Genomic DNA, 23674 nt, shown 5'->3' with positions numbered 1-23674 from the left:
CAGACTCCTCATTTCTAAGAAAACATGTATATTGGTGGTCCCTGGTACTTCTACTCCATGTCAGTCACTCTCTACACCACTGCAGGGCACCTGGTAGATGTGTTTTTGAAGGACCCCAACTCTAATGAGGCTGTGTGGTGGCACTGTTGCTGGATACATTCAGGGTAACCTTCTGCCTGAAAACCTGTCCTGTAGCTCTGTACCGTTGTGTCGTGCCATTGCTCTGACTTGGAGCACGGCTGTGGTTCCAGTCTGAGCACCTATCAAATTTGGCAGTTGTGTGAGTGGATGTTTCAGTTTCAGACTTCGCCCAGCAGATGGGAGATCCAGCAGGCAGGTCCGCAGCTGTACAGGTTGTGGTCACCACAGTAGCAGTTTCCTTTGCATTTCTTGCTGGAGATTCTGTGACCAGTAAGGAGAATTATAGTCTGAAGCATTATCATCCTTTATTTAAAAGACAATCTGTGAGAGAAGGTCTCTTGACTGTAGAATAGAATGAGGCCCCCTATCCCTGTCTCTTTCTTTTCCAGAACATTTGCCCCATTGTTTCAGAATAAAAAGAGTTTCCCCCAGTAATCCAGGGCTTCAGCATGCTGATTAGCAGTCAAGTCACTGTTTGCATGCTGTAACACACATGAAAGAGCTGCATTTCTTCTGCTCAAGCTGGAGGTGGTTTCTTTAGTGGAAATAAAAGCTTGTGAGAGCAAGGCTTTCCAGACTGAGAATTCAGGGTGCAAAAAAAGAGCTTACGAAAATGCCCTTTCTTAAAGTGCATGCTCCCAGTATGAGCTATTGCTGAGCCAGAGCAGGATTTTCACCCTGAAACATGCTTGATTTATCTGTAAATAGAATTCTCTATTACTGTTCCTTGTGGCTCTTGTACTGAGTACCCTTAAAGGTAGATGTTTCTTGGTTTGGATAAATAGTATGCTAGGTAACATGCTGCTACCTTCTGTGGTGTAATAATAGGAGAATTATTTGCCTTTTTGTTCCAGTTTCCCTATGTAACTCCAGCTCCACATGAGCCAGTGAAGACACTGAGAAGTTTGGTGAATATCCGCAAAGACTCTCTCCGACTTGTGAGGTACTGTTATTGCCTGAACCTTTTCTTTTATTCAACCCAGCGATCTGTCATCCAGAGCCAAAATATATTTGATAAGGTTTTGGAGAAATAGCTGAATTCCAGATCCTTGTTGCTAGTTATGTCTAGAGGTTTCTGTGTTCCCTTGTGATCAGAGCTTTTCATGTGGTTTATATGCTCCTTATCCCTAGACTTGAGCAATCTGTGTTTCCAAACAGGACCAGTGATGTATCTGTACAGGACAGACTAGAGTGGTAAACAAACCCATGAAATCATTAGCATGAATGGAAGATATTAGTCAGGTCAATAAACCCTACAGACAGATTCCTTTCTGTATTCCAGTGCAAGAAGCAGCCAGAAAATAGCTGATTCTGGTGCAAGTCACAGGCCAGGAAGACTGATTGGTCTTGAGTGAAACTTCCTCAGGTTTCTCCTGCTGCCAAGATAAAGTTTGGTCCTAGTGTTGGACATTTGTTTGGATGGCTTGTGTCCCATGCATAGGGGAAGGAGGTCTGGATAATCATGGAGATCTGTTACCTCTCACTGCTCTACAGTGAGATCTAAACCAGCACTTAGCTGGATTAAACGCAATAGCTAACACTTTGACCTGCAGCTGCCCTCTTTTAAGCGGATAGCTGAAGTGCAGGGGCCCAGCATGCAGTGGTTTTGTTTTGGTCTGAGTGACCAGGCAGATGTCCAAGCAGAGCATTTCTCAAAGATCCTTGAGTTGCTCTGAATTCTGCGTTTCAGGCGCAGGGCTGCAGTACTGGCAGGGGGCCAGCTTCAACTCTCAGCCACGGTGGTTCTGAGAGCATGGTGTAACGTAAGTAATTTGAGTCATAACCACACAAAACCCTCAGTTTGTTTTTGTGTGAAAACTGAAGGTTGGTTTTTTTGTTTTGTTTTGTTTTTTTAAATGAGCAATACCTGTGGCTTCAAAACTGATTGAATAGGAAAAGAGGGAAGAACTTCTGAAAAAGTAACCATTGGTGAACTGCTCTGAATGCTGTCTGGCTTTTTCATAGAATCATAGAATGGTTTGGGTTGCAAGGGACCTTAAAGATCATCTAGTTCCAACACCCTGCCATGGGCAGGGTCACCTTCACTAGACCAGGTTGCTCAAAGCCTCATCCAGCCTGGCCATGAACACTTCCAGGGATGGGGCATAAAGCTACAGCTAAAGGGTAAAGTACTTCTCTAGGAAAGTCTTGCTTTCCTCCCACACTTGCTGTGGAAAGGGTATCTTGTTCTCCTTGCAGGCATCCACATAAACAGTGTAACATCTCTCAGAAGCCAAATGGGAAGTGGCTTTTTCACTGGGAGAGGCCTTGCTGTGAATGCAGCAGTTGGTGGGGTTTAGTACATACAGTTGTCATTCTGCTTTCTGTGGTTGCACGTCCTGTCCCCCCAAGCAGAGTTGCAGCTGTGGACTATTCGAAATGTAGTGTCCGTGCACCTTGACAGTGTCTAGGTTTGCATCTGTTTAATTCCTGGTACTAACGGTTCTTTCTCTGCCTCATGAGCTCTCACAGGCTGTTGTGCTGCTGCTGCTGTGTTAGTGCTGACGACAACACTGCCAACGTTACTCTATTTAATTTTGTACTGATGTAGACCCAAAATGAGATTTTAATTGCCAGTCCCCAAAGGCCCATTCTGTCCCGTGCTTTTCTACTGTTCTGGACTAGAGGCTTTTTCTTTCTCCCTCTGTGCACATAAAGACACTTTGTGCCCTCTCCAGCTTGGCTTATTCGCAACCAGTGGTTGAGGTTTGCACATTCTTTCCAGAGCTAGTTAAGTTTAATTTACCACCTCCTTCACCAAATACAAAGAGACTGAGCCAAGTGTCTAGGTGTAAAGTAGGTTCTGATGGTAAAGTCCTCACAAGCTTTTTGGTTTTCCTTGTGTTTAATTGAAAGTTCCTTGTTCATCTGTGAAGAGGGTGTTGATCCATAATGTGGAGTGTAGGGCTTTATGGAGGAATATGAGGAAATGTCCACTCTGGTCTTCCTGCCTGGCTCTGACCAGTCAAAATTCTGAGCTTTGCCAGATGCCAAATATTTACAGCAGCTTTGGAGAGAAGCAATAAACCTGTGGATATTGGTTTTGAAGTTCTGAGTCTTCGACTCCTCGTGTGAGTGCTTGATTTCTAGCAGTATGAGACTCTGTGAACCTCAGAGGAAGGTAGCATGATTTTTGCTGTTAACCACTAACAGAAAAAGACTGCCTCATGTCTGTCTTGTGTCCCTCTTTTGGCCCTGGATTGGAAGCTTTATTTCAGAACTGGAGTACCTGATAGGCTGGTACTGGCTGTTTACTCTTACCTTGAGAGCATTTCCAGTTGCAGGAGGAAGATCAATCAACTCCTGAGGCGATGTGTTTCATGGAAAAGTTGCATCCTGGGACAGCCTCTCTGCTTCAGCATGGGCTTTGGGCTTCGGGCTTTGGATAGCATCATGGAACAAAAGTGCTGAAGGAATCAGCAGCTATAGTGGTTTGAGAATGTGTCTGAAACAGCAGCAATATCATGGAGAACAGTGAGACCAGCGAGCATTTTGGATAAGGGCCTGAGGGGAGAGAGGTGAGTTGCTGTGAGTGAGAGAAGGGAAATTGCTTCTCTTCCCTCTCCAGCACGGTGGGGCTGACCTTGATCCTTGGAGCTGTTTGTCCTGTGGTGGAGGTGGTGATGGTGAGGGTGCTGGGACTGCCTGCTCTGCAGCCCTGGATAGCATTAAACTGTGTACAGATCTCTGCAGAACCCCCAAACAGGAAAGCCTCCATTCGATGATGATCTGCCCCCATGAAAGTCAGTGCTGACATAGATGTCAGCTAGTTCTCACTTCATTTAATGCCTGCTCTAACACTGTTGTAATGCGTATCTAAGTCAAGCAATACTTAGCATTTATCCTGCATGTCTACCAAGTTGTTGGTCAAACTTTTTAACCTCCTCAAAAGATGAAATTGGGTTTGCCTTGACCTATTTCTGTAAAATTGTAATGGCTGCTGTTAATTATATTTTTATCTTTCAATTCTTTAACAGACAAACAAAAAGTTCCAGCATTTCCATTGTTTTATCCAGAAGTGATGTCAGACCAAGTGGCCTCAGCTCCCTTGGTCATCCTGCTTTGCCTTTTTCATCATAACGTTGGATCAGCTATTTGTTCTCAAAGGTGGTCAGTCTCTTGTGCTCTATACACGTGATTGTGGAGGCTATGTGATTAACTTGTGTGCATGACCGAAAAGGCACACCTAGCAAAGTCACTGGTTTCTAAATTTGTGCATGCATCTGTGGCCACCTCACATCAACACTGTCTGTAGGGCTTGACTAAATGTACGCTGTAAACTTCAAGTGCAAGTGGAGACAGAAGAGCTCTTGAACCACCTGAACCACTCCTGAACTGCCTCTTTTGTCTGCCACTTCTGTTGCAAAGAAAGAAGGAATGCAAAATGTGTGACTTTGTCTTGTTACTCCCCTGAAGCTACATCCCACCATTCCTGCACCTTAAGGTGGAACATGAGATGCCTCTGCCTCTCAAAGTATGCACCAAAGTAGTCCGTGCTTGTTCCTTGGTCCAGCTACCAGCTGGCATAGCTGCTTATGCAGTCTTTTCTCACCTGAACTCCTTGCTATGTGGCAGGCGATTTTATTGATCTCCAGTGCCAGGCATGTTGCAACATGAAGATGTGTACACAGCCTTGCTGTAGCTGTCACCATTTAGGCACATATACCTTGCTCTGTGCTCAAGTGATGCTGTTCCAGGCAGACAGGGCTCTGACTCTCCTACTTTCCAGCAGATGCATCCTCCAGAAACCTTCTCTGCAGGCACTGCAGTTGTTAGTGGCCCCTCAGTGGTTTCCCAGGGCAACAGATCTATTCTAGCCTAGGTTTAACCCCTTTTCTTCTTGAAAGGATGGAAGCACATTCTGAGTGCTGGCAGGGAGGTGCAGAGGTGAAGTTGGGAGCAGGAGGGTGGTCTGGGAACCCATACGCTTTTTGTGACTTCACTGAGAAGACAAAACAGGCAATGGTTTTACTAATGACATGTTGCTTTTGTGTGATCTGCCCCCACCTCCAGGTCTCCCACCTCGTTACTTGGGTCTGTTACAGGTATCTAGATCTGTGTCGTCAATCTGTAACTCATGCATGTGCCAGGCACCTCTATTTTAATACCTACCTATATATGCAGGGAGTGTAGGTCTATGAAGTAGCTTTCATAGGTGCTTGCCTGGAAAGGGTGCTGGTTCTCCCCCACCCTAATTTTCTGGAAGAAGTGGCAAGTGTATTGTAGCCTGGATCCTTCGCAGCCCACCTCAGATCAATGGGGGGCAGTGCAGCAAGAGATAATTTGCAGAAGCTTGTGCTGCTGCTTTCTTGAACACACACAACGCTTGTGAGTGGATTGTTGCCATCTGTGTTCTTGGGTCAGTCCAGCACAAAATGTTGATGCTACCACTGTGTTTTCTAGGCAAACCTGCCCTGCTGGCTAGAGTGTTTCTTGTTTACAGCCTTCAAGTGCCATGATTTTATTCTTTGAATACAACTAGCTTGTGTGAAAATACTGTCTTGCTCTATACAGTATATTGTATCCAGGCTGCTGCAGATGTTCAAACTCTCAGTTCTTGGGATTTGTCTTTTTTATACTGGCATGTTGGGTGCATTCTAGTTTGATTTGCTGTTCTGACCTAGGTGAACCTCTGGCAAAAGTCTTGTTTGGAGTGCTCCAAGTCCTTCAGACAGGAATGCAAGTGTATGCTATAGTGATTCACTAGGGTTACATTAGTACAAGTATGTGTGTTAGGTATTTGATTATACTGCTCTTAAATTTTATTTTGCACTTTCTGTATTAAATTGCTGAAGCTGAACATTTCATCCTTGTTTAGTGTAGTGTTAAGTAAAATTCATGCTGGAACTGTCTTAATTAGGCAGCAGTTACTACATCTCAGTGAACTCAGTAAATAAGGATTCCCTTGACAATTTTTAGATTGAATTATGGAGGTATGTCTAGCCCATTTCTGAGTATTTTCAACAGTGCAGCATACTCATCGAGGCTGTTTAATGAAGGGAGAGGCCGACTGATACTGTGAAGTCAGAGACAGTGCCAAGCTTTTTCTGAATAGTTTAACTGCTTGGCTTTGACCCAGGCATCGTGGCAATTAAGGTAATACCGATAGACAAGTGAGGCTGGAGCTGGGTGGCAAGTCACGTAGTGGTGTACACCTCTCAAAGGCAACCTGCTGCATTCACCATTCCTGCACAGTGCGTGAACTAATGGTGGTACCTACAGTCATAGCATTACAGTGGGATTTAAATTTACGTATGAGAATCTGTTTCTGCCCTGCGAGTGAATCACGTCCATTCTGTCCGTCACTTTCCACTTCAAGGCAGGGGAGATCTTCTCATGGTGTGTTGTGTTGGCTGCTTGTTCCAGGATCTGCCGGTCTCCCTGGCCACTCTGGCATGCCATAACTGGCTGCTCATCTACGCCTTAGCTCACTGCCATGGAGCTTGCTTCATACCACTTTCTTCACCGGATTTTTTACCTGCCTTTTCCAGCAGTAGGGAGAAGGAGTAGTACTGGGCAGTGGTGATCACAGAGTGGGATCCAGCTGTACCATAGCCCACAGCCAAGTTAGGACTCACCTTTGTTAACTGAAATAACTTCTAAACTCGTTCTTGTATTGGTTATTATGCGTCTGTTATGCAGTTGAATGTGTTACTTTTTGTTCATACAATAAAGGTGTACAAGCTTCGGTCATTAGCAGCATCAAAGGTTTAGTTGATGATTTGTACATTTAAAGGTATTTGAAGTTCCTATATTTGGATGCTTTCTGATCTGAATATCATTATCTGTGTGATCCTGGAGGTATGTTTTGTTGAACTTCAGGAGTTCTTTGCGTTACAGAAACCTTGTTTTTTGCCTGTCACGCGCCATTTCATTTGCAGAGTTAAAAGAATTCAGCTTTAGACTTCTCGGGCCCACGCAGGATTTCTTTAGTCCAAATACTGAGCCTAATGTGAAGATTTAAAAGGAAGGAGAATGTTTCTTCTAAGGGTTTGACATTCAAGAGTTCACTTTCTTGTCTCATTCTGTGTCCTGGCACTGTAAGGCTGGGTGAGATCCCTCAACCCTGTCATTACATAATTCGCTTTAATAACTTCAGTCAAATCTTGGAAGAACCTTCCTCAGAGGAAAGAATGGAAATCTTCTGGGAAGCCCCAGGTGGAAGCCCATGGTGCCTTGACTGCCCAGAACACCTAGATTGGAGTACTCTTGTTCTGATTTCCAGAGTGATCTTGATGATATCTCATAAATATACGTTCTAATCCTCTGGCATTGTCTTTCAGGTATAAAGATGATGTTGACAGTCCTACTGAGGAGAATGGGAAGCAGAAAGTCCTGTACAGCCTGGAGTTCACATTTGATGCGGATGCCCGTGTTGCCATCACAATCTACTGCCAGGCTACAGAAGAGTTTGTTGGTGGCATGGCAGTGTAAGTCCTGGGCTTGTGGGTGCGTGGAGGGGCACAGGAGCTGTCAGGTGATGAGCCTGTCAGACATCTCTCGTTAATCACCCCCAAGGGCAGTGCTGCCACAGATGGTGGAGAGGGAAATCTCTTCTTTTTCTGTTTTGTTTTATATATTCTGATAGCTTTGAATATTACTTTCACTTCCCTCCCCCACATAGCCAATATCCTCTCTTGTTCCCTTTTTGGTTTGTTTTTTGGGTGTGGGGAAGCCATTCTGTGTGCAGCAAAGGAGAGGAACTTGCAGCTGTATCCTGGGTCAGCAAGACGTTCTATGAAATTAAAAAAACAACCACCTTTCCCTTCAAATACTACCTGTTTTTTTCCAGATCACGTAACTCACTGAATTTCTGTGTTCCCTGTGACAGGAACATCTGGGCCACCAAAGTAAAGTTCAGTCTAACATTTACATAGCAAGTCTGTGGAATTGAGGCCCACCCAAAGCCCCTTTTGGGATAAATGACCACCTCAACAGGCTGTTGTGAGATGGCTATCAGGAGGATTTACTGCCTGAAACCCTGTCTGTGTGTTTCTTGCCAGGTACACATATTAGCCTTTGGCTAGCTGTAGAAAGAATGGTCAAAATGTCATCTGTGGAGTCTTTCTCATATCCTGGTAGTGCATCCCTACAGATTTCAAAACCTTTTTATCTAAATCGGCACGTTTAAACCATTCCAATCAACACTGTATCCCTAAGACTATGAAAACTTTCCTCCCTGTATTAAGAGCTAAGGTGGCTGAAATGTGCTCTCCTTGGTGTGAATTGGGTACATGTGAGCTGCTGGTATGTTATGGCAGGCTTCCGATGGCCATGGGACAAAGAATTCTTTTTGTTCTATGGGTAAAGGAAGATTCAGGCTGCAGAAGCTCTTGGCTTCCTCTAGTAGAGGCTTTTGGCTAATCAGCGGCTCTGCACATATTGCTGACGGCTTCTGCAGTGGTGCTCTGGATTTGGGGGTAAATTTACGTTTTATTGCAGGGATCTGCAGACGTTTGAGCAGGGAGAAATATGTATGACAAACCATAAAATGGCTTATGTGTTTTATTCAAAGTATAAACATCCCACTAATGATCAATGAATAGTGTATTTTTAGAAATGAGACAAGGTCAATGCTCGCATCCAGATGTGCATTTCTCCAAACTGGAAGATACCCTGATCCAGAATTTTTGTTTATGCCCCTTCTCTTCTTCTGTTGAAGCCTATGACTGCCTTTATTTTGGGGAGGTAATAAATTAGCTCCTTTTAAGTGCTTGAAAAATATCTCTTGGCAAACTCTGAAAGCACTTTCTATTTAGATCAGTTTTTTCTGAGCAGAGCTGAATGCAGCAGGATGCCTTAGAAGTCCTGATAAAGTTTCCATGTTCTGTCTCTTAGGTCCTTAGGTTTCCTGTGAATTTAGTGCTAGTGAAGGTGTTGGAATGGCAGCCTTGGAGATTGAAGTCCTCTTTTCCTAACACAGGTACAACGTGGAGAGCTGGCCAGTGACCCCTGTGCTGCCCTGCAGTGTTCCTTGGTTTTTGACCTAAGAAGGAAACCATCTATGGGCTAATGGGGAGAACTGAGGGCCTCTATGGCCAGGGTGGATATATTTACATTGCCAGACTTCAGCCATGGCTTAAATCACGAAGTCTTGTTTTAAATCTTGATTTTAATGTTGTTTTGCATATTTGCTTGTTGGTTTACCTCGAAGGAGAATTTCTTTGTCACTGGTCAGTAACAATGAAATATCTGCATTTACAACTCAGTGTAAGCTTCATATCAAACTTTGTGCTACATTTTACAAAGAGCTTAAGTCTGTAAAGAATATGCATATAGTTCAAAATTTTTTCAAGCTCCTAGTTTTGCATTTTATGTCAAAATGGCAAAAAAGAAAGTTATTCTAAAAAGAAAAGATAATTTTTTTTTTTTTAACCTGTGTCTTGAACCAAGCTGTGTTGGGGTAGAAATGCAACTCTATCACCTGACCAGCAGTGTAACATTCTTTTTGGTTAAACTGCTCTATGTTGGACTATTAAGAGACTGTCTTGTCAAGTTGTGCCTTGAGTAATAATAATTGCTGCATGGAAGTATTATAGTTATTGAATATAAATAACTGTTTCTGGACAGAGCGTGTTTTCAGTCTTCTGTAACTAGTAGCTCTCCTCTCAGAACTCTGTCGGTTGGTTGGAGGAAGAAAACACAGTTTCTGGTTCACTTAAGAACAAGTTTTACTGAAATTTAGCACCATGAATGAAGCCAGTGACTGTCACCAGTGCTGTTGTCTGTTCTTTAAAGCATATGCAGCAAACATGAACTACCTAATTGCTTTTTAAATTTAATTTGAACAATTCCTAGGTAGAGTTTCCGAAAGTTAACACAACTGTCAACTTCAAAGAAAAATATTTTTTTTTAAATATGAATTTTTTAATCCACCCTGTCCATGGCTCACTGAGAGATGGATCTCTCTTCAGATGGCGGAGGAGAAGCTTTTGTTCATGAACCCTACCTGCCTCTGCACGAAACCAGGATCAGTAGTCAGCAGTCATTACCTCACTAACGAAATGTAGCTGACGATACTGTGCTGCCCTGCTAGGGTGGCAGCAGTCCCCAGTGTGCTAAACCTTTACGTCAAAAGTCAAAGCACTCAGATTCAGCTCTTGCTTCCACTGCTGGCCTTTCATTTAATAAATCATACTTTAATTTCCCCATAGCATAGGAGTGATGAACTACCTGTCTCTGCTCTGGAGTTCTTGGACAATAAATGTTATATAAGCTTGGGGTGTGCGGGGCTGCACCAGAAGCCAGGGAACCTTTTGGAAGGCATGATCCTGATTTCATGCAGATGTGTAGGTAATAAGGGCTGGGGGAAGTGAGATACAAATATAGACTTTATAAGCTGCTTTAATTCAACCCAGGCTATTTTTCCATGTGGAAGTGGCTCATGAAGCACGTCTTGGGGCTAGTGCAGCTGCCTGAAGTAGGCATCTCTGCTTCTCTGGATTTGCTGGCTGCTAGTAAAAACCTTTTGAAGCTCTGATTTCAGCTTTGCAAAGCAATTCTGAAAGGGCAGTGCTATAATTACTTTGATTTATTCTTTTCAAATTCTAGTGGAAAAAAAAATCTGGGCTGCATTCTTAGAGTTCTAAGTGGAGCGAGTGCATTTTTAGTGCAGTAATAGGAATGCAGCTTCCCCCTGCCTGGGCTGGTAGTTTTTCCTTTTTCTCAGTTTCTTTTGGTGCTAACAGCTACATTCAAGGAACAAGCATGTGCAAAAGCTGCACTGTGTATAAATTCAAAACTTTTTCTGTTGCTGTGTCCAGCACTTGATTGGGAAGAAGATACTCTTTAAAATAAAACACTTTTTTTTTCCACTCTCCTAAATTGATGCTAAATCCTAAAATGGGAGAAACTTTCTGGACCCTTGTCAAAAGCAGAAATTTTCTCCTAGTCCCCAGGCTGCAGCATGGCTCCTTAGAAGCGCTAAACAAGTTATTCTTGCTTCTCTGCTGAAACAACCACTGATCCTGATAGTATCAGCGCTCCTGCTCATGTGAAACTCCTGCTAGGAACATTGTTATGTTCATACAATTTGGGGTGAGAGGAGGGAGGGGAGGGAAGGTGGCTCTCCCTGAGCAGAGGCGTTGCTTGTTGCAGAGCCTCTGCTTATCTGAGAGCCACAACGCTCTGTGTGTCATGGGCCTGCCTTCAGGATTAGCTGGTCTCCATGACCAAAGGGAAGCCTTTCTCTCTGCAAGCCAGGAAGCTTCCTCCTGGAGTTGTTGGGCTCTTTTTAAAAGCTGGTGGCTTTATCAGTATGTGCTGCCTGTCCTAACCCGTCTCAAAGGAGTGTTCAGCAGACTTTCCCCGGTAGTCGTGCTGGGAGATATGCTCAGCTATACCGTTTCCCAGCCAAGATCTTGGGAACACGTAGCTCCCAACTGCTGCCTGCCTCTTGGCCTGAACTGTTGAACTTGGAGTTTCACAGGGAGCTGAATCATCACCACTGTGGGACTGCAGTCGACCAGTAGAGTCTGGAGAAGGCAAATGTGTGGCTGTTGGTGATGGTAGAGGTGTCTTCACCTCTGCAGCCCCATGCCCACAGGAAGGTACCCAGCACTTTCTGGTGCTAGTGCAGATATCTGTAGAAGTCTCTTGGATGAAATGGGAATTAGTTTAAATCTAGAGGGGACTGCTGCTCTCACCTTCTGAATACCTTTTGCCTGGTTACTTTGTGGTGAGCCTAAAGACTCTTTAGAGTAAAATGCATTAGTTCTCAGAGGACCAGCTGGTGCATTATCCCAAGGGTAAGGGAGACCAGATCTGCCTATGTCCAGAGTCTTTTTAATAGCATGGAATTAGTGGTGACCTGCCTCTGAACAGGTCAAGACCCTGATATCCTCAGTTTTATTTGTTTTTCTGGTTGTGTCCATTTTCTTTGGTTTTAGAAATTGGCAAACTGTTCCGCTGTGCTTCTGTTTCCTGGGGCAGTGTCCCCACATGAGCTTTAGCACAGCGTCTTCCCTGAGGATTCGCTCTCATCTGTGGTTAGTGGTGGGTGTGCTCCTCGGGAGTTGATCTGTGATCTGGCTGGCTTGGAGAGAGTAGTATTTCTCAGTTTGTCCTTTTCTTTGGCTTCAACTTCCCAGCAGCTGGGTAGAAAGCAGGGAAGACCCTGGTTGCGGAAACCATTGTAACAGCTTGAGTGCTCACCCGTGAGGACAAGCCTTGTATTGCTCAGTGTTGCTGAGGCACAGCAGTACCTGCCAGCTTCAAAAATGTCCTACAAACAAAGAGAAATTTGCTGTCAGAATCCATGATGCTAACTGGGTTTTAAGACTAGCCAGCTGGAGAGGCAGCTCTGTGCCTGTGGTAGAGGTGATCACCATGTGCAGCAAGGAAGGGTTCAGCCATCTCAGCCAAAAGGTGAAGGGTGACCAGGATGGGCCCTGTCCAAATGGCATGAGAATCTCTGCCTTAGTGTATAGGAGGCACGAACATGGAGGTGTGCAAGCTGTACGTCGACTACTTGCTAGTGATTGCCCATAAGCATGTACTTTCCCCCCAGATAAATGAGAGGGTACTCTACATTGCATTTCCATTGCAGGCCTGGCAGTACTCTTCAGCAGCTCCTAGAGAATAGTTGAAGGACTCCCAGTTCGTAGCCTGCTGCCTTCTGCAGTAACTGGTTCATGTGTTTGTACCGTTAGATGTCTTTGGTTTAGGAGACAGGTATGGTTTTTGGAGCAGGCTGCAGAGATGTTCATATTCTCTTTTTGTGTGTGCACTACGAATGTGTCCTTTTCTGGCAAAAGCCTTGATGTGCACACTATTAGCCTGTTCCTGGGAGGGCCCCCGGGACTTTTCCAGCTGTAGGCATCCTGCTGACTAGCAGGAAGGATTGTGTAGTTAAAACATGACAGCAGCGGTTGTTTCCTCAGGGGAAGAAGTCAAACCAGCCCTGTAGCTGGAAGCACTTAAAACAGCCAGCTCTAAAGACATGAGCAATCCAGGCAGATCAGGAGCTGATGATAAATATGACATGAGAGGTTTGAGTTTTGCAGCCCATTCTTATGAAAAAGATCTTCCTCTTTGGACAGAAAAGGTTCTCTTCCGTATCCTAGGAATGTTGTCAAGCTGTTTTCTCATTATAAAGAGAAAACAGGACGAAAATAGGTCAGTCTAGCTCTACAATCCTTGCCCTTTTTCAGGGCTGTCCTGTTTGTGTTGCTGATGCACAAATGGGTGTACTGGATTTTTTTTTTTTTTAAATCTCATTTCCTTGTTTGTTTTGCAATGCCTGCTACACTCATCACAGACATCCTACCACAGTCTTTTAAGCTGACGGTGGACGTGACACTGCAATGATTATACATTCTGTCTGCATGTGGAAGTTTGAATAGTTGGTTCACAAAATGAAATCCAACTGAAACGGGTAGCTCAGTGCATGGCTGTCTTCACTAAAGCTTGCGTAGGAGAGACAGAGGCACTCAGATATTCCTTTGGTTATTTAATAGCCTCTGTCTATTCAGGGCCTTTGAAAGGTGCTCTTGCTGCTTTTGGCTGTGGACTGTGGTGATTAATATGAATTCTTTGTGCAGAGAGATTTCTTCTGTGTGAAGAAATTGGAGGCGAGTGCTGTTTTTTGCTAGGCGCAAGCCTTTAGAGCCGAAGCCTGCTTTGATCCAGACAGACACCAGTCCCCAAGGGAACGCTGTAGTGTGCAAAGTTCACAGGCTGGAGAGCTAAGTTCTATAGATTTCACCGAGCAGACAAACCCTCTGTCTTTTTAATAAGAGCTCTGGCCTTTGTGCCTCTCTGTGTAGCTGTTGTGTAAGCCGCCAGCTTTGAAGCCTGGTTGGAGTCGTGAGCGCAGTGCTCTCACCAGTAAGTTCAGCAGCTGAAGGCAGACCTCTGCAGGTGCTGGAGTAGGATATGGGCAGCAGGGTTTCAGCTGCATGGTAAGGTGTTTGTTTCCTCCTGGCCTGGAGTGGAAACTCAGTCCTGGGAGGAAGCAGGAGGGGAGGAGAAGACTGACAGGGACTGCAGTGCACTAACTTAGCACGCGGTTAACCCTCCAAACTCTGTGTGGGAGCCTCTCTGGGCTGGATCTTGCCTAACTCTGACTGAGACCCAGGGCTATGGCCTTCTCATATTTTGGTAGTGTTTCTTTTATCAATAAAAATCACTGTGAGTTGAGACACTTGTTCAGCTTCCCTCTTCCCCTGAAAGCTGACCTGTGAGATCCTGGCCCAAAATTAAAGGGGAATGTGTGGGTGGGAGGGAGCGGGGGGCCAGCATGCTTGCTCCACGTAACTCCTGGCCCCTTTGAACACCAGCAGAACATGACTGGCTCCCTCCTCATCACCTGTAAGAGGACGTGGAGCCTGCCAGGCAGTCACAGCCTGCAGCAGTAGAAGAATTTGTTCCTGAGTACCCTCTAAAGCTCTCGTGTCACTCTGCCTTCACTAACTCTGCCTTGTCCTCGGTTCATTGCAAATTACCATGCAACATGCGTAGCTGTTACTAAAGAAAGGGGACTCTTATTTTGTCCACAGGCTCTTCAAAGCGCAGACTGTCTCTCAGCTGTTACTAGTCAAAAATGCTATCTTAGGGCAGCATTGCTGCATGCATCCTGCTTTTCCCTGAGGAATAGGGTCTGGGCAGTGCTCTGCGTAACTCTGAGGCAAGCTGGCTAGGATCCTCACTTGGTGCTTCTTAGTCAGGGGTCCCAGCGTGCTTGTGGTAAGATGAACTGTCTTTTGACTGTCCGAGGCAGCCCCAGTGCCAGGTGGAGCTGAGTGTGAGGAACACAGCAGCGAAGAATTCTGCAGGAGTTAGGACTGGTGCCCTGCTGAGAACTTCCCCAGGCGCTGATCAGAGATGAGCGAGAGGGGGGAAACACCCCCACACATTCGTGTTGCATCTCCAGTGAGCATGTAGCAACAGAAGTTTAACTCTGCTTAGCCAGAGGTTCCCAAACACTAGCATGCCACTGGTAGCTTGAGAGCTACTTAAGGTGTACAGGTGCCTCGTAGCAAGTCTGGACTGCATACAGGGAGAAGCCTGCATGAGCCACAGGCTTGGGTTTCTCTGTGAAGGCAGTGAGTGCTTCTTAGCTGATGGTAGAGGCGTGAGACTGGGGAATAATTTTAGTTTGTTTCCTGTTCTCTCAAAAATTACTGTGATGTAGTCATAGGGCTTCTCATCTGCCGGTTCTCTGATACACAGCTGGTTTTGGGGGGCGGAAGGGTTTGATGTGGGCGAGGAAGGAGTCAGTGGAGAGTGTAAGCTTTGCTTTGTGGAAGTAAAGGTGTGTCAAAGAGCTTACAGGAGGAAGTGGGCTGCATGAATCCTGAGAACAGAGCTGGGGACTGCTGCTGCAGTCAGCAGTGTGGTATCTCGTGTTGCTGGTGATTCTCATGCTGTCAGGGGTACCTGAGCAAACAAACAGGTTTAAAAAAAAAGTGACCAGGGATTTCTGTTTGGTCATGACCAAATAGGACAGACCCCGCTCCTCCATTATCCTGAGGTGCCAGTGATCGCAAGGTGGTTTTGTTAGACCCCCCGTCTGGATGGAGACCTGGCCCAATACAGTCCGCGAAATAGCAGCCCAAACATTCAGATTTCAGCCTTTATGCAGGGAGAGGCAGCATGTTGCTTCTCTGCTATCCTTTATTCTTAATACACATTCTTTTTCTGTAACACATCTCCACAGCTCTACAGAGCTTCTCCACTATTGTTCGCTGTAAGCCCACAGCAGCATAGGCAGGGAATAGAAGACTTACGAATACAGCAGATGCTAACCAAAAGGGCTGGGGATGGGTAGACACCACTTAGACACTAATATACAGGATACTTGCTTTGTAACAGCTTGCCAAGTTGTCTTCCTGTGCAGCACGAGGAGTCTGTACTTGTGCGGTGGATCCTGTGCATCACCTTAGAAAGGTGATCGATCTGTGTGACAATCTGGGGTCACCAGCACTTCCAGGGAATTCACCAGGCTCTTGGCCCGCTTGTGCTTGGCAGCCTCAGCACTGGCTGCTGACTGGAGGTCTCCAGCATTGTCTGGGTGTTCAGATTCAAGTCTGACATGCATTTTGGCAATGGGGGCCAGGCAGTCACACAGTCCGAGCCATGAAGCTCACTTGGGGAAGCCTCCTTGATAATTTTTGTCATACTCTTCAGTTTGGAAAATCTTCGTACCTGGTTTATTTCTTTTCTCAGGGGCAGTGAGAGCAGCAAGTCTATGCGAGTATTGTTCTACCCTATCATCCTTGGAACAGCGTTACTTGTTTTCCTGTTGTTGACTGGTTTGGGCTTCTGGTGCTGTAAGTGCAGGTCATCCAGCCTTCTGGCACTCATCATCAGCATGTTTACACCCCTTTCCCAGCACTGCTGTGGTGCATGTCATCCAGGCAGTCTCTGACCTCCACTCTCTCCTCTGCACTTTATTTCCAGTAGGTTCCTGACTTGCTGTCACCTTAGATAAGTCACTCTTCCATCCCCTGCTTTCCCAGCTGTAGAGGGAGAATTGTGCCCCTCGGCAGAGCTGGGAAGCTTTGAGAACACCACAAAAGGAGCTAGATACAGGCTTGCTCTATTCATTGTGCTTGACAACTCAGTAAATAAAACTTCACTCAACTGCTCGCTCTGTAATTCACACATAAAAGACCTGTCATTCTGATCTCTCCCACACCACGCTTTAAATGCAAAGGATGGAGTGAGACCTTCTAGTAAAGCAGCACAATTTCAGCGCAGTACAGAATGGTCTTTGAGGGTAAGGTATTGTCATAAATAACGTAATGCACCTGCCTTGGCAGGAAGAGCAGAGTGCGCATGGTGAACTTGGTCTTCGTCACAGCCTTCCAGAATTTAACGTGGATCTTGTGATGCTTGATAAGCCTTCTCAGTCCTCAGAGGATGCAGGAACTACACTAGTTTTCCAGAGAAAGGCAGCAGTTCATACCAGTGGGGAGCCTGGTTTTTCCTCCTTGCATTTGAGAGAAATTAATAAATATTTATCATCTTCTGGTATCCAGGTTCTTATACCTTCAGCTGCAAAATGCATCCTAATCATTGTGCTTTAAGGCTCTGTGTTACAGCACTGGCTTGCCTGAGGCCTGGAGGGCAGCCTGCTGTCTCTGTAGGCTCTTGCACTTTGGCAGCAGGTAGCTGCCAAAGCTATAGCTCTGGAGTGTAAAGTTTCCACAGCATTGCTTAAAGCTGAGTTTTAAAGTTCAGGCATGTTGTCTCTAATCACTTCTGCCGTCCTCCAGCCCAGTCTACCCATCTCTGGTGTGATGCTCAGTTCTGCAGTTCTTGGTTGACTTTGCCCCATGGGCTTTTCCCACAGTTTTTGCTTCACCGCCTCTGGAATTGAGCTGCCCAGCCCTCTTGCTCCTGGCTTACAGAAACCAGAAGGCATTACCTCAGATGTAGAAAAGCTTTGTATTGCCATCCCCTTCTGGCGTGCTGTGCTCTTCCACAAAGTGTAGTTAGGCCAAAGGAACTTGGAGCTTTCCAACCTTTGCTTACATACCTGGTGATTTGTAAGCTGTGCCTGTGTTTCAGAACAGCTGAATGTCATCAAAAGTACGGAATCCTGTTTATCAAGCAAGAATTCTCTTTTCTTTGCCTCTGTGCACACTCTATTAACTGCTCTGGTTGACTGGGCTCTGTACTGAATCGGCCACATCAAATGCCTCGATATCCTGTGTGATATCCCAAGTTGAATTAAGGAAAAACTCAGCCTAGAGTTCCTGGTACTAATGTGACACCTGTCCCTGGAGCCTGTCCCCAGGCTGTCTGGTTGATCAAGAACAGTGGCAATCAAGTTTGAACAGTCAACAAGGCTTTGAGCTTGTAGCTGTTCAGTGTGCAGTGGCAGGAGGCCAGTGCTCTTGCAGTCTCACTGTGTGAAGCTCTGCTTAAGAAGTGATGGTTAGTGTGCAGAAGAGATAACATCCCATTACTGTGACCAGCTGTTAAAGTCTTTCTTGTAGAGCTGGAGCTAGACCTGTCTCATCACTGTGCCAGGGGAGGTGGTTGTTTCTGCACTGTAAGCCTCTTGGGCAAGGGATCTCTCACTTTCTCTCCAGTTTGTCAACATGCTCTGAACACATGGTTGGTAGCTTGACAACAAAGGCTTTGGTGGTAAAACCAGCTTCAGATGTTCCCACCCTGCTTTGCAGTTTGCTGCCTGCTCTCCTGTGCCAGAATTGGCATAGTGAGAAGCTGTGCACCTCCATGTCAGAAATCACCCTCCAGAAAGGGGTGAAAACTTCTTGATCCTGTTTTGCCACTGAAGCCCACTGTGAATCACACTGTCTGTAGTGATGGTCAGTGGGCAGTGACACATCTCTCTTGGGGCAGACAGCACTGGGTGGGCTCTGGCTGCAGAAGATGGCGGATTGTAGCTATGGTCCCATTCCAGAGATGTTCATCCCAGCCCGGCAGTGCTGGTGTTTCAGTGCCGGGCCTTGAGACAGTGGAAGAATTGTGACTCTTCTCTAGGTGGCTGGCATGGAGGACTGGTTGGTGTCTCTCTGGTGGCGTTGGTAGCCCTACAACACCTCTGGGGAAGCACATGAGGAATAGAGGAATGGCGCCTCTAGCCAGGAATGGCTCTTGCTTACGAGGATGACGGAGAGCCAAGCAGGGTTTCTCACTGCAGAGCTGTCTCACAGAGGCACGGGAGAACTTTCAGCACCGTGTTGGGTTGTGTGTTGCCACTGTTAGATCACTGCTCGTTCTTCCTGGGTTTTCTGCAGAAAATAAGACTGTGTGCTGGGCTGAAAGCCAGCGTTGCCTGGGCCCTGGATTTAGTGAGCTAGCCTTTGCCAGGCTGACGCATCGCACTGTACTCCTCTGACACCCAGTGTTTCCAGGCAGGTCAGTATGGATCCACAGACCTTGCCTGTCTGCGCTGCTTTCCCTTCCCTGTGCTCACCTTCTTGCTTTGATCTTTCCCTTCCCTTTCTGTATCCCCACTGAATGGCTGCCAGCCCCTGCCAGCTCTGCGTCTTAGAGCTGCCACTTGTGATTCCTGAAAGGCGGACAGGCGTGAATGAATGAGAGCCTAGCAGAGAGCAATCATTTGTTACAGCAAGTTTTCTTTTTCCCCCCTTTCTTCAGATACAGCACAAAGAATCCCTCTCTGCAGTCGGAGACGGTTCATTACAAGAGAGGGGTAAGCCAGCAATTCTCCCTGCCTTCCTTCAAGATTGATTTCTCAGACTGGAAGGATGATGAGGTAAGTCTCTTCTCAGTGTCCCTGTCTTTCCACAACCCTGTTGTCCCAGAAGCACTGGACTCCATTTAGTGCCATTAAGTTACGGCTGGAAGACACCCTTTCCCAGCTGCCATGGCATGTTTTGTGGGTATGAGACAAATGGGGCCCTGGGAGGAGCAGGTATGAACACTGTATGGGAACTTGGCAGGCAGATCAGGCAAACAGGGAAGAAACCCAAAGAAGCAATTTTTGATATCGCTGATCAGCTGGCATCCCAACATCTGGTGTAGGAGGGAAACTGCAGAGACTGGCAGTGGAGCTCTTCTTGGAGGAGCCCGTCACTCCTCAGCCGCCTTCTCCCTACCAGCCAAAGAGCTTGTGGGAACAAATGTCTGTCTTGATCTCTCTGTTTTGGTGGTCTTTGGTTGGGTTTTTTGGCTGGTTCTCTAGAACAGTGGTCTCCAAAGTGGGGTGCATGCAAGACAATTTGTTGGGGTGCAGGAAGAACTTCAGTAGTACATGTATATATCTTATAAATAATAAATATACATATATTGGCAGTACGTGCTCAAAATTTTTCAGTGATGGGATGAATCCTGAAAATAGTTTGGAGACCACTGCTCTAGAAGATTCTTGTTCTGTTTAAGGGCCACATCCTGCATTATTAACTGTAGCAGCACAGTGTTGTGGGGGGATACTCTCCCTTTTAGGGCAGATTCACACTGATGCATTAATGCTGAATAAGGGAATGCCTTCCTCCTTTTAGTTTAACCCATAACTGCAAACAGACGAGGGCTTGGTTTTAATTAAGCTCTGTGGCTTTTACTACATAGCAAGATCTGTGGAGTCCTATTAATTTTGGTATCTTTGCAAAATTCCAACCCAGGCAGTAACTCTCTGCTTCTTGAGCCTCTGAGCTTTGGCCCAAGGGCTTCCTCTGCACATGACACAGGGCAGGAAGGCCTTGGTCTTTCCCCTGCTCTGTGCAGAATTGCCAGAAGAGATTTCTGATGCAGAGGAGTTGGTCTGTAGCTACTGCTAATATATTTGTTCCTGTGGACCCCTTTCCCAACACTGATTAAGTGTTCATTTCCTGACCCAAGCCTATGTAAGAGTATTGTGTATGTGAACCCTGATAGATAACTCTACCTATGTAAAAAAAAAAAAAACAAACAAAAAAAAAGAAAGAAAGAAAAGAAAAAAGAAATGAAAAAAAGAAAAAAGTAATCTTTCACGTATTTTGAAAAGATTGAATAGCTATTGTCTTGAAGTTACATTTATAACTATAATCAGTCCCGTGCCTTAACAAATGCCATGGCGGTTACCAAGAGCCTGCAGAGTCTGGTCTCCTGATGTCTTGGCTTCTCTGCCAATAGATGATTTCACAAGTTCAGCCTACAAAAGCCTGGAAGAGCTGCTTTTCAATCCCTTCTATCGTCTGAGAGATCTGGAAAGTAGGAGCTCAGATCCCTTTCTTCTTAAAGAATTGAGAAGCTTAATTTTCACTTTTGTTCCTGCCAGCAAGGTTTTAACTTGAGTACTAAAGTCATGTCCCTTTGACAGCTTAAAGGGAAAGATGCTGCGGAAAAGTAAGCTTCTAGCTCCCTTTGCTTGCATCCTCTGTCTCCTCTTTTTTCATTGGTGTTACTGGGAGCTCTGATTGTGGAGAAAAATGGAACAAACATTGTGATTCAGAAGAGTTTCTTCTCCCATTTTGGCTCTGTGTACATATCAGTCCTTGTCCTCTCAAGTCCAGTAACATGCATACAGCTAAATCCTCTCAGCTGGCCACTGAAATGCAGTACTTTTATCTGAGACAGCTGGCAGAGTGTTATCACTCAGCTGTGTACAATTGCATGCTTCAGATTGCTTTCCAGCTTTGTTATTGGTGTTGTCTAAAAACCCCAGATTTACTTCATATTTTTGCTCAGTGTAATACTCACATATGATGTAGTTCTTGGCTGGCCAACAGAAGGGAAAATAATGTTATGTTGGGTTGTTATGTGGAAAGCTTTATAAAAGTTTACTTTGTCTTCGTAATATACTGGTTTGCTTGCAAGTTATAGTGTATGGCTTGTGTTGAGACAGTTGTTTTCAGGTCCCTAAAAATGAATGTGAAATGGACCCTTAAAGAGGCCTTTTGTTTCAGAATGCAAAAGTTTATATCGTAAAGCAACCACAATTCTATGATGTGACTTTCCCTTCAAATGGACAAATAGTAACTGCTGTCATACTGTAATAAATCAGAGCAGGAAGCAAAGCAAAACCATAAGCTTCTTTCAGCAATTTTAATCAATTGTCCTCGATGAATTTTCCCTCTGTGGCATGCCATAATGGTTCAAAAATGCAGGCTGGAAAATAGTGGCTCAATGAGTCTCTTCTATAACAAATACTGAGAGGTTAAATGAGATTTTTGTGTTCGCTCTGTTACTCTGCTGTTTTGGAAAAAGAATAGATTCTGGTAGTTTAAAGGAGGAATAAAATGTAAAACCATCATACAGAGGATGAAAGTCAATATCCCTCAGGTTTGAAGACTAGCTAGGTCAAATCATAAGGTCTTCCAGCACATGCTTTCTGTTTGATATCAGGTATGCATATTTGAACGGGGGGGGGGGGGGGGTGCAAAGCTTTGTTACGCAGCTAAGGGTTCCTTCTAGAAAGCACTGCAGAAGCTGAGTGGCCCCAAGGGCATGAAGCCTGCATGAGGAGCATGCAGCTATGGACAGAAGAGCAGCAGACTTGCAATTCCCTCTTCCCCCCACACCTGCCATGGAAGGTTGGTGAGCTCTTGCAGTCCAAAGCACATGCCTGCAGCCCTTGGCAGAGGCACAGCTGTGTGGCTAATGGGCTACAGCACACTTGGCTGGTGGCTGACCGGGTATATCATCTCCCAGTGTACAGGTATCTTTCATTTCAGGATGAACATTTAGGTTGTAATTCATTTGAAGAGGAGCTATTTTCAACTATGTTAAGGCTCACGGTGAGGGTCACCTTCCCTCCAGTATGGGTGTTTGGGGTTGCTGTTTGTGCCAATGCCAATGGCTATCTTGATAGTTTATCTTTTGAGGGACTGGCTGGAGAAAACCACACTGCAAATGATGTTGGGGCTGTGGGAAAGTGAGGGAAGCCCTGAAGCACTACATGAATGGTGCTACGGTGCTTCGAATTGGGTCTCAGTTTTCACTGGAAAACTGAAAACAGACTACCTGGAGCACTATGGTGAAATGACATCTTTTTCTTTCTTGGCAAGAGATGAGACAAAAAAACTTGTCAGTAATTAACAAAAACACCAGAAATCCAGTTTCTGAGCCACTTCCGTTCCTGGCATAGGACAGTGTTTGTAAGGTTGCATTTTTCTTGTGTTTGTAAGATGACATGGAGCTTTTGAAGTGCTTTAATGAAGTGCAAGGCAAAGCAAGAAATTGAGTCTGTTTTCCTTGCACTCAAGTGAGATCTTAAATTTTCAATCTCACCGATTAGAAGGTCAAGGACCTGAATTTAATAATATGCCAAGAGATGGAAATCAGTCTGGTGTTTCCTTAAAGTGTTGTGTGAGCTTGAAGTTTTACACATTTTTCTCTATGTCTTCAAGAACTTCATATAAGAGTCAGGGTTTCTTTTGTGGTGTAGGGAGCATAATGCATACTGCTGTGGTATAACCAGTATATCCTACCATATGCAAGCAAAACTATGGCACTAGATATATTTGGAGAAATTTGTCCTACTACAAATCACTCAGGAGACTTTTAGGATATACGAATTATTGAGAAATACCATATAAAATTCAAATGGAGAGCCTTTGCTTTGCTAGGCACAGCTGGTGTTTAGTGCCATGTCAATGTATACATGTTGTAGTTATTCTGGTTGACTCCCTTTGAAAGTTGGTGCCTGAATTTTAAATCCTCCTGCTCTGTCATGTCCTTTTGAGACCAGGGACTGGGGGCCCATCAGAAGGGAGATAGTTAACACTATCTCGAGTGTTGTCTTCAGGCAAGCCTGGTGTCAATTGTCTAACCTCATCTCATTTCTTTCCCTCAGCTGAACTTTGACTTGGATCGTGGCGTGTTCCCTGTGGTCATCCGAGCGGTAGTGGATGAAGGGGATGGTAAGCATAGTGGTGTGCTCCCTTGGTCGTCTTCTAGTGCTCTTTAGAGGTTATGTGACTCCTAAAGGGCAGGCCTCCTTCTGCAAGGATGAAAACATTTTACTTGTAGCAAATGCTTGGGGAGCCTTTCCAGAATAAAAATATTTCAGGAGTTCACCTTAACTTCCCTGTGTTAAAAGGGCCCAGCTAACCACGGGTTCTTATATAAAAACACGCTTTTAAAAATAGCCTCTTCTTTTTACAGGAAAAATGGC

At 45.2% G+C, this 23674-nt stretch overlaps 1 protein-coding gene across 6 annotated transcripts in view; it reads left to right on the top strand.

The window, feature by feature from the left end:
* Nucleotides 1-23674, top strand: part of MGRN1 (mahogunin ring finger 1) — a 57581-nt gene that overhangs the window by 10246 nt on the left and 23661 nt on the right. For all 6 annotated transcript variants that reach the window (XM_052772822.1, XM_052772820.1, XM_052772825.1 and 3 more), the window contains exons 3-6: nt 996-1084; nt 7425-7571; nt 19219-19336; nt 23354-23420. In XM_052772822.1, coding sequence (XP_052628782.1) covers nt 996-1084; nt 7425-7571; nt 19219-19336; nt 23354-23420 — 421 coding nt within the window. The remainder of the gene's footprint in view (nt 1-995; nt 1085-7424; nt 7572-19218; nt 19337-23353; nt 23421-23674) is intronic.

Source organism: Harpia harpyja, chromosome 21, assembly GCF_026419915.1.
Source record: "Harpia harpyja isolate bHarHar1 chromosome 21, bHarHar1 primary haplotype, whole genome shotgun sequence".
In the NCBI taxonomy this organism is placed as follows: Eukaryota; Metazoa; Chordata; class Aves; order Accipitriformes; family Accipitridae; genus Harpia; species Harpia harpyja.
Note: the sequence above shows the minus strand (reverse complement) of the source record. Positions and strands in the feature narration are given on the sequence as shown.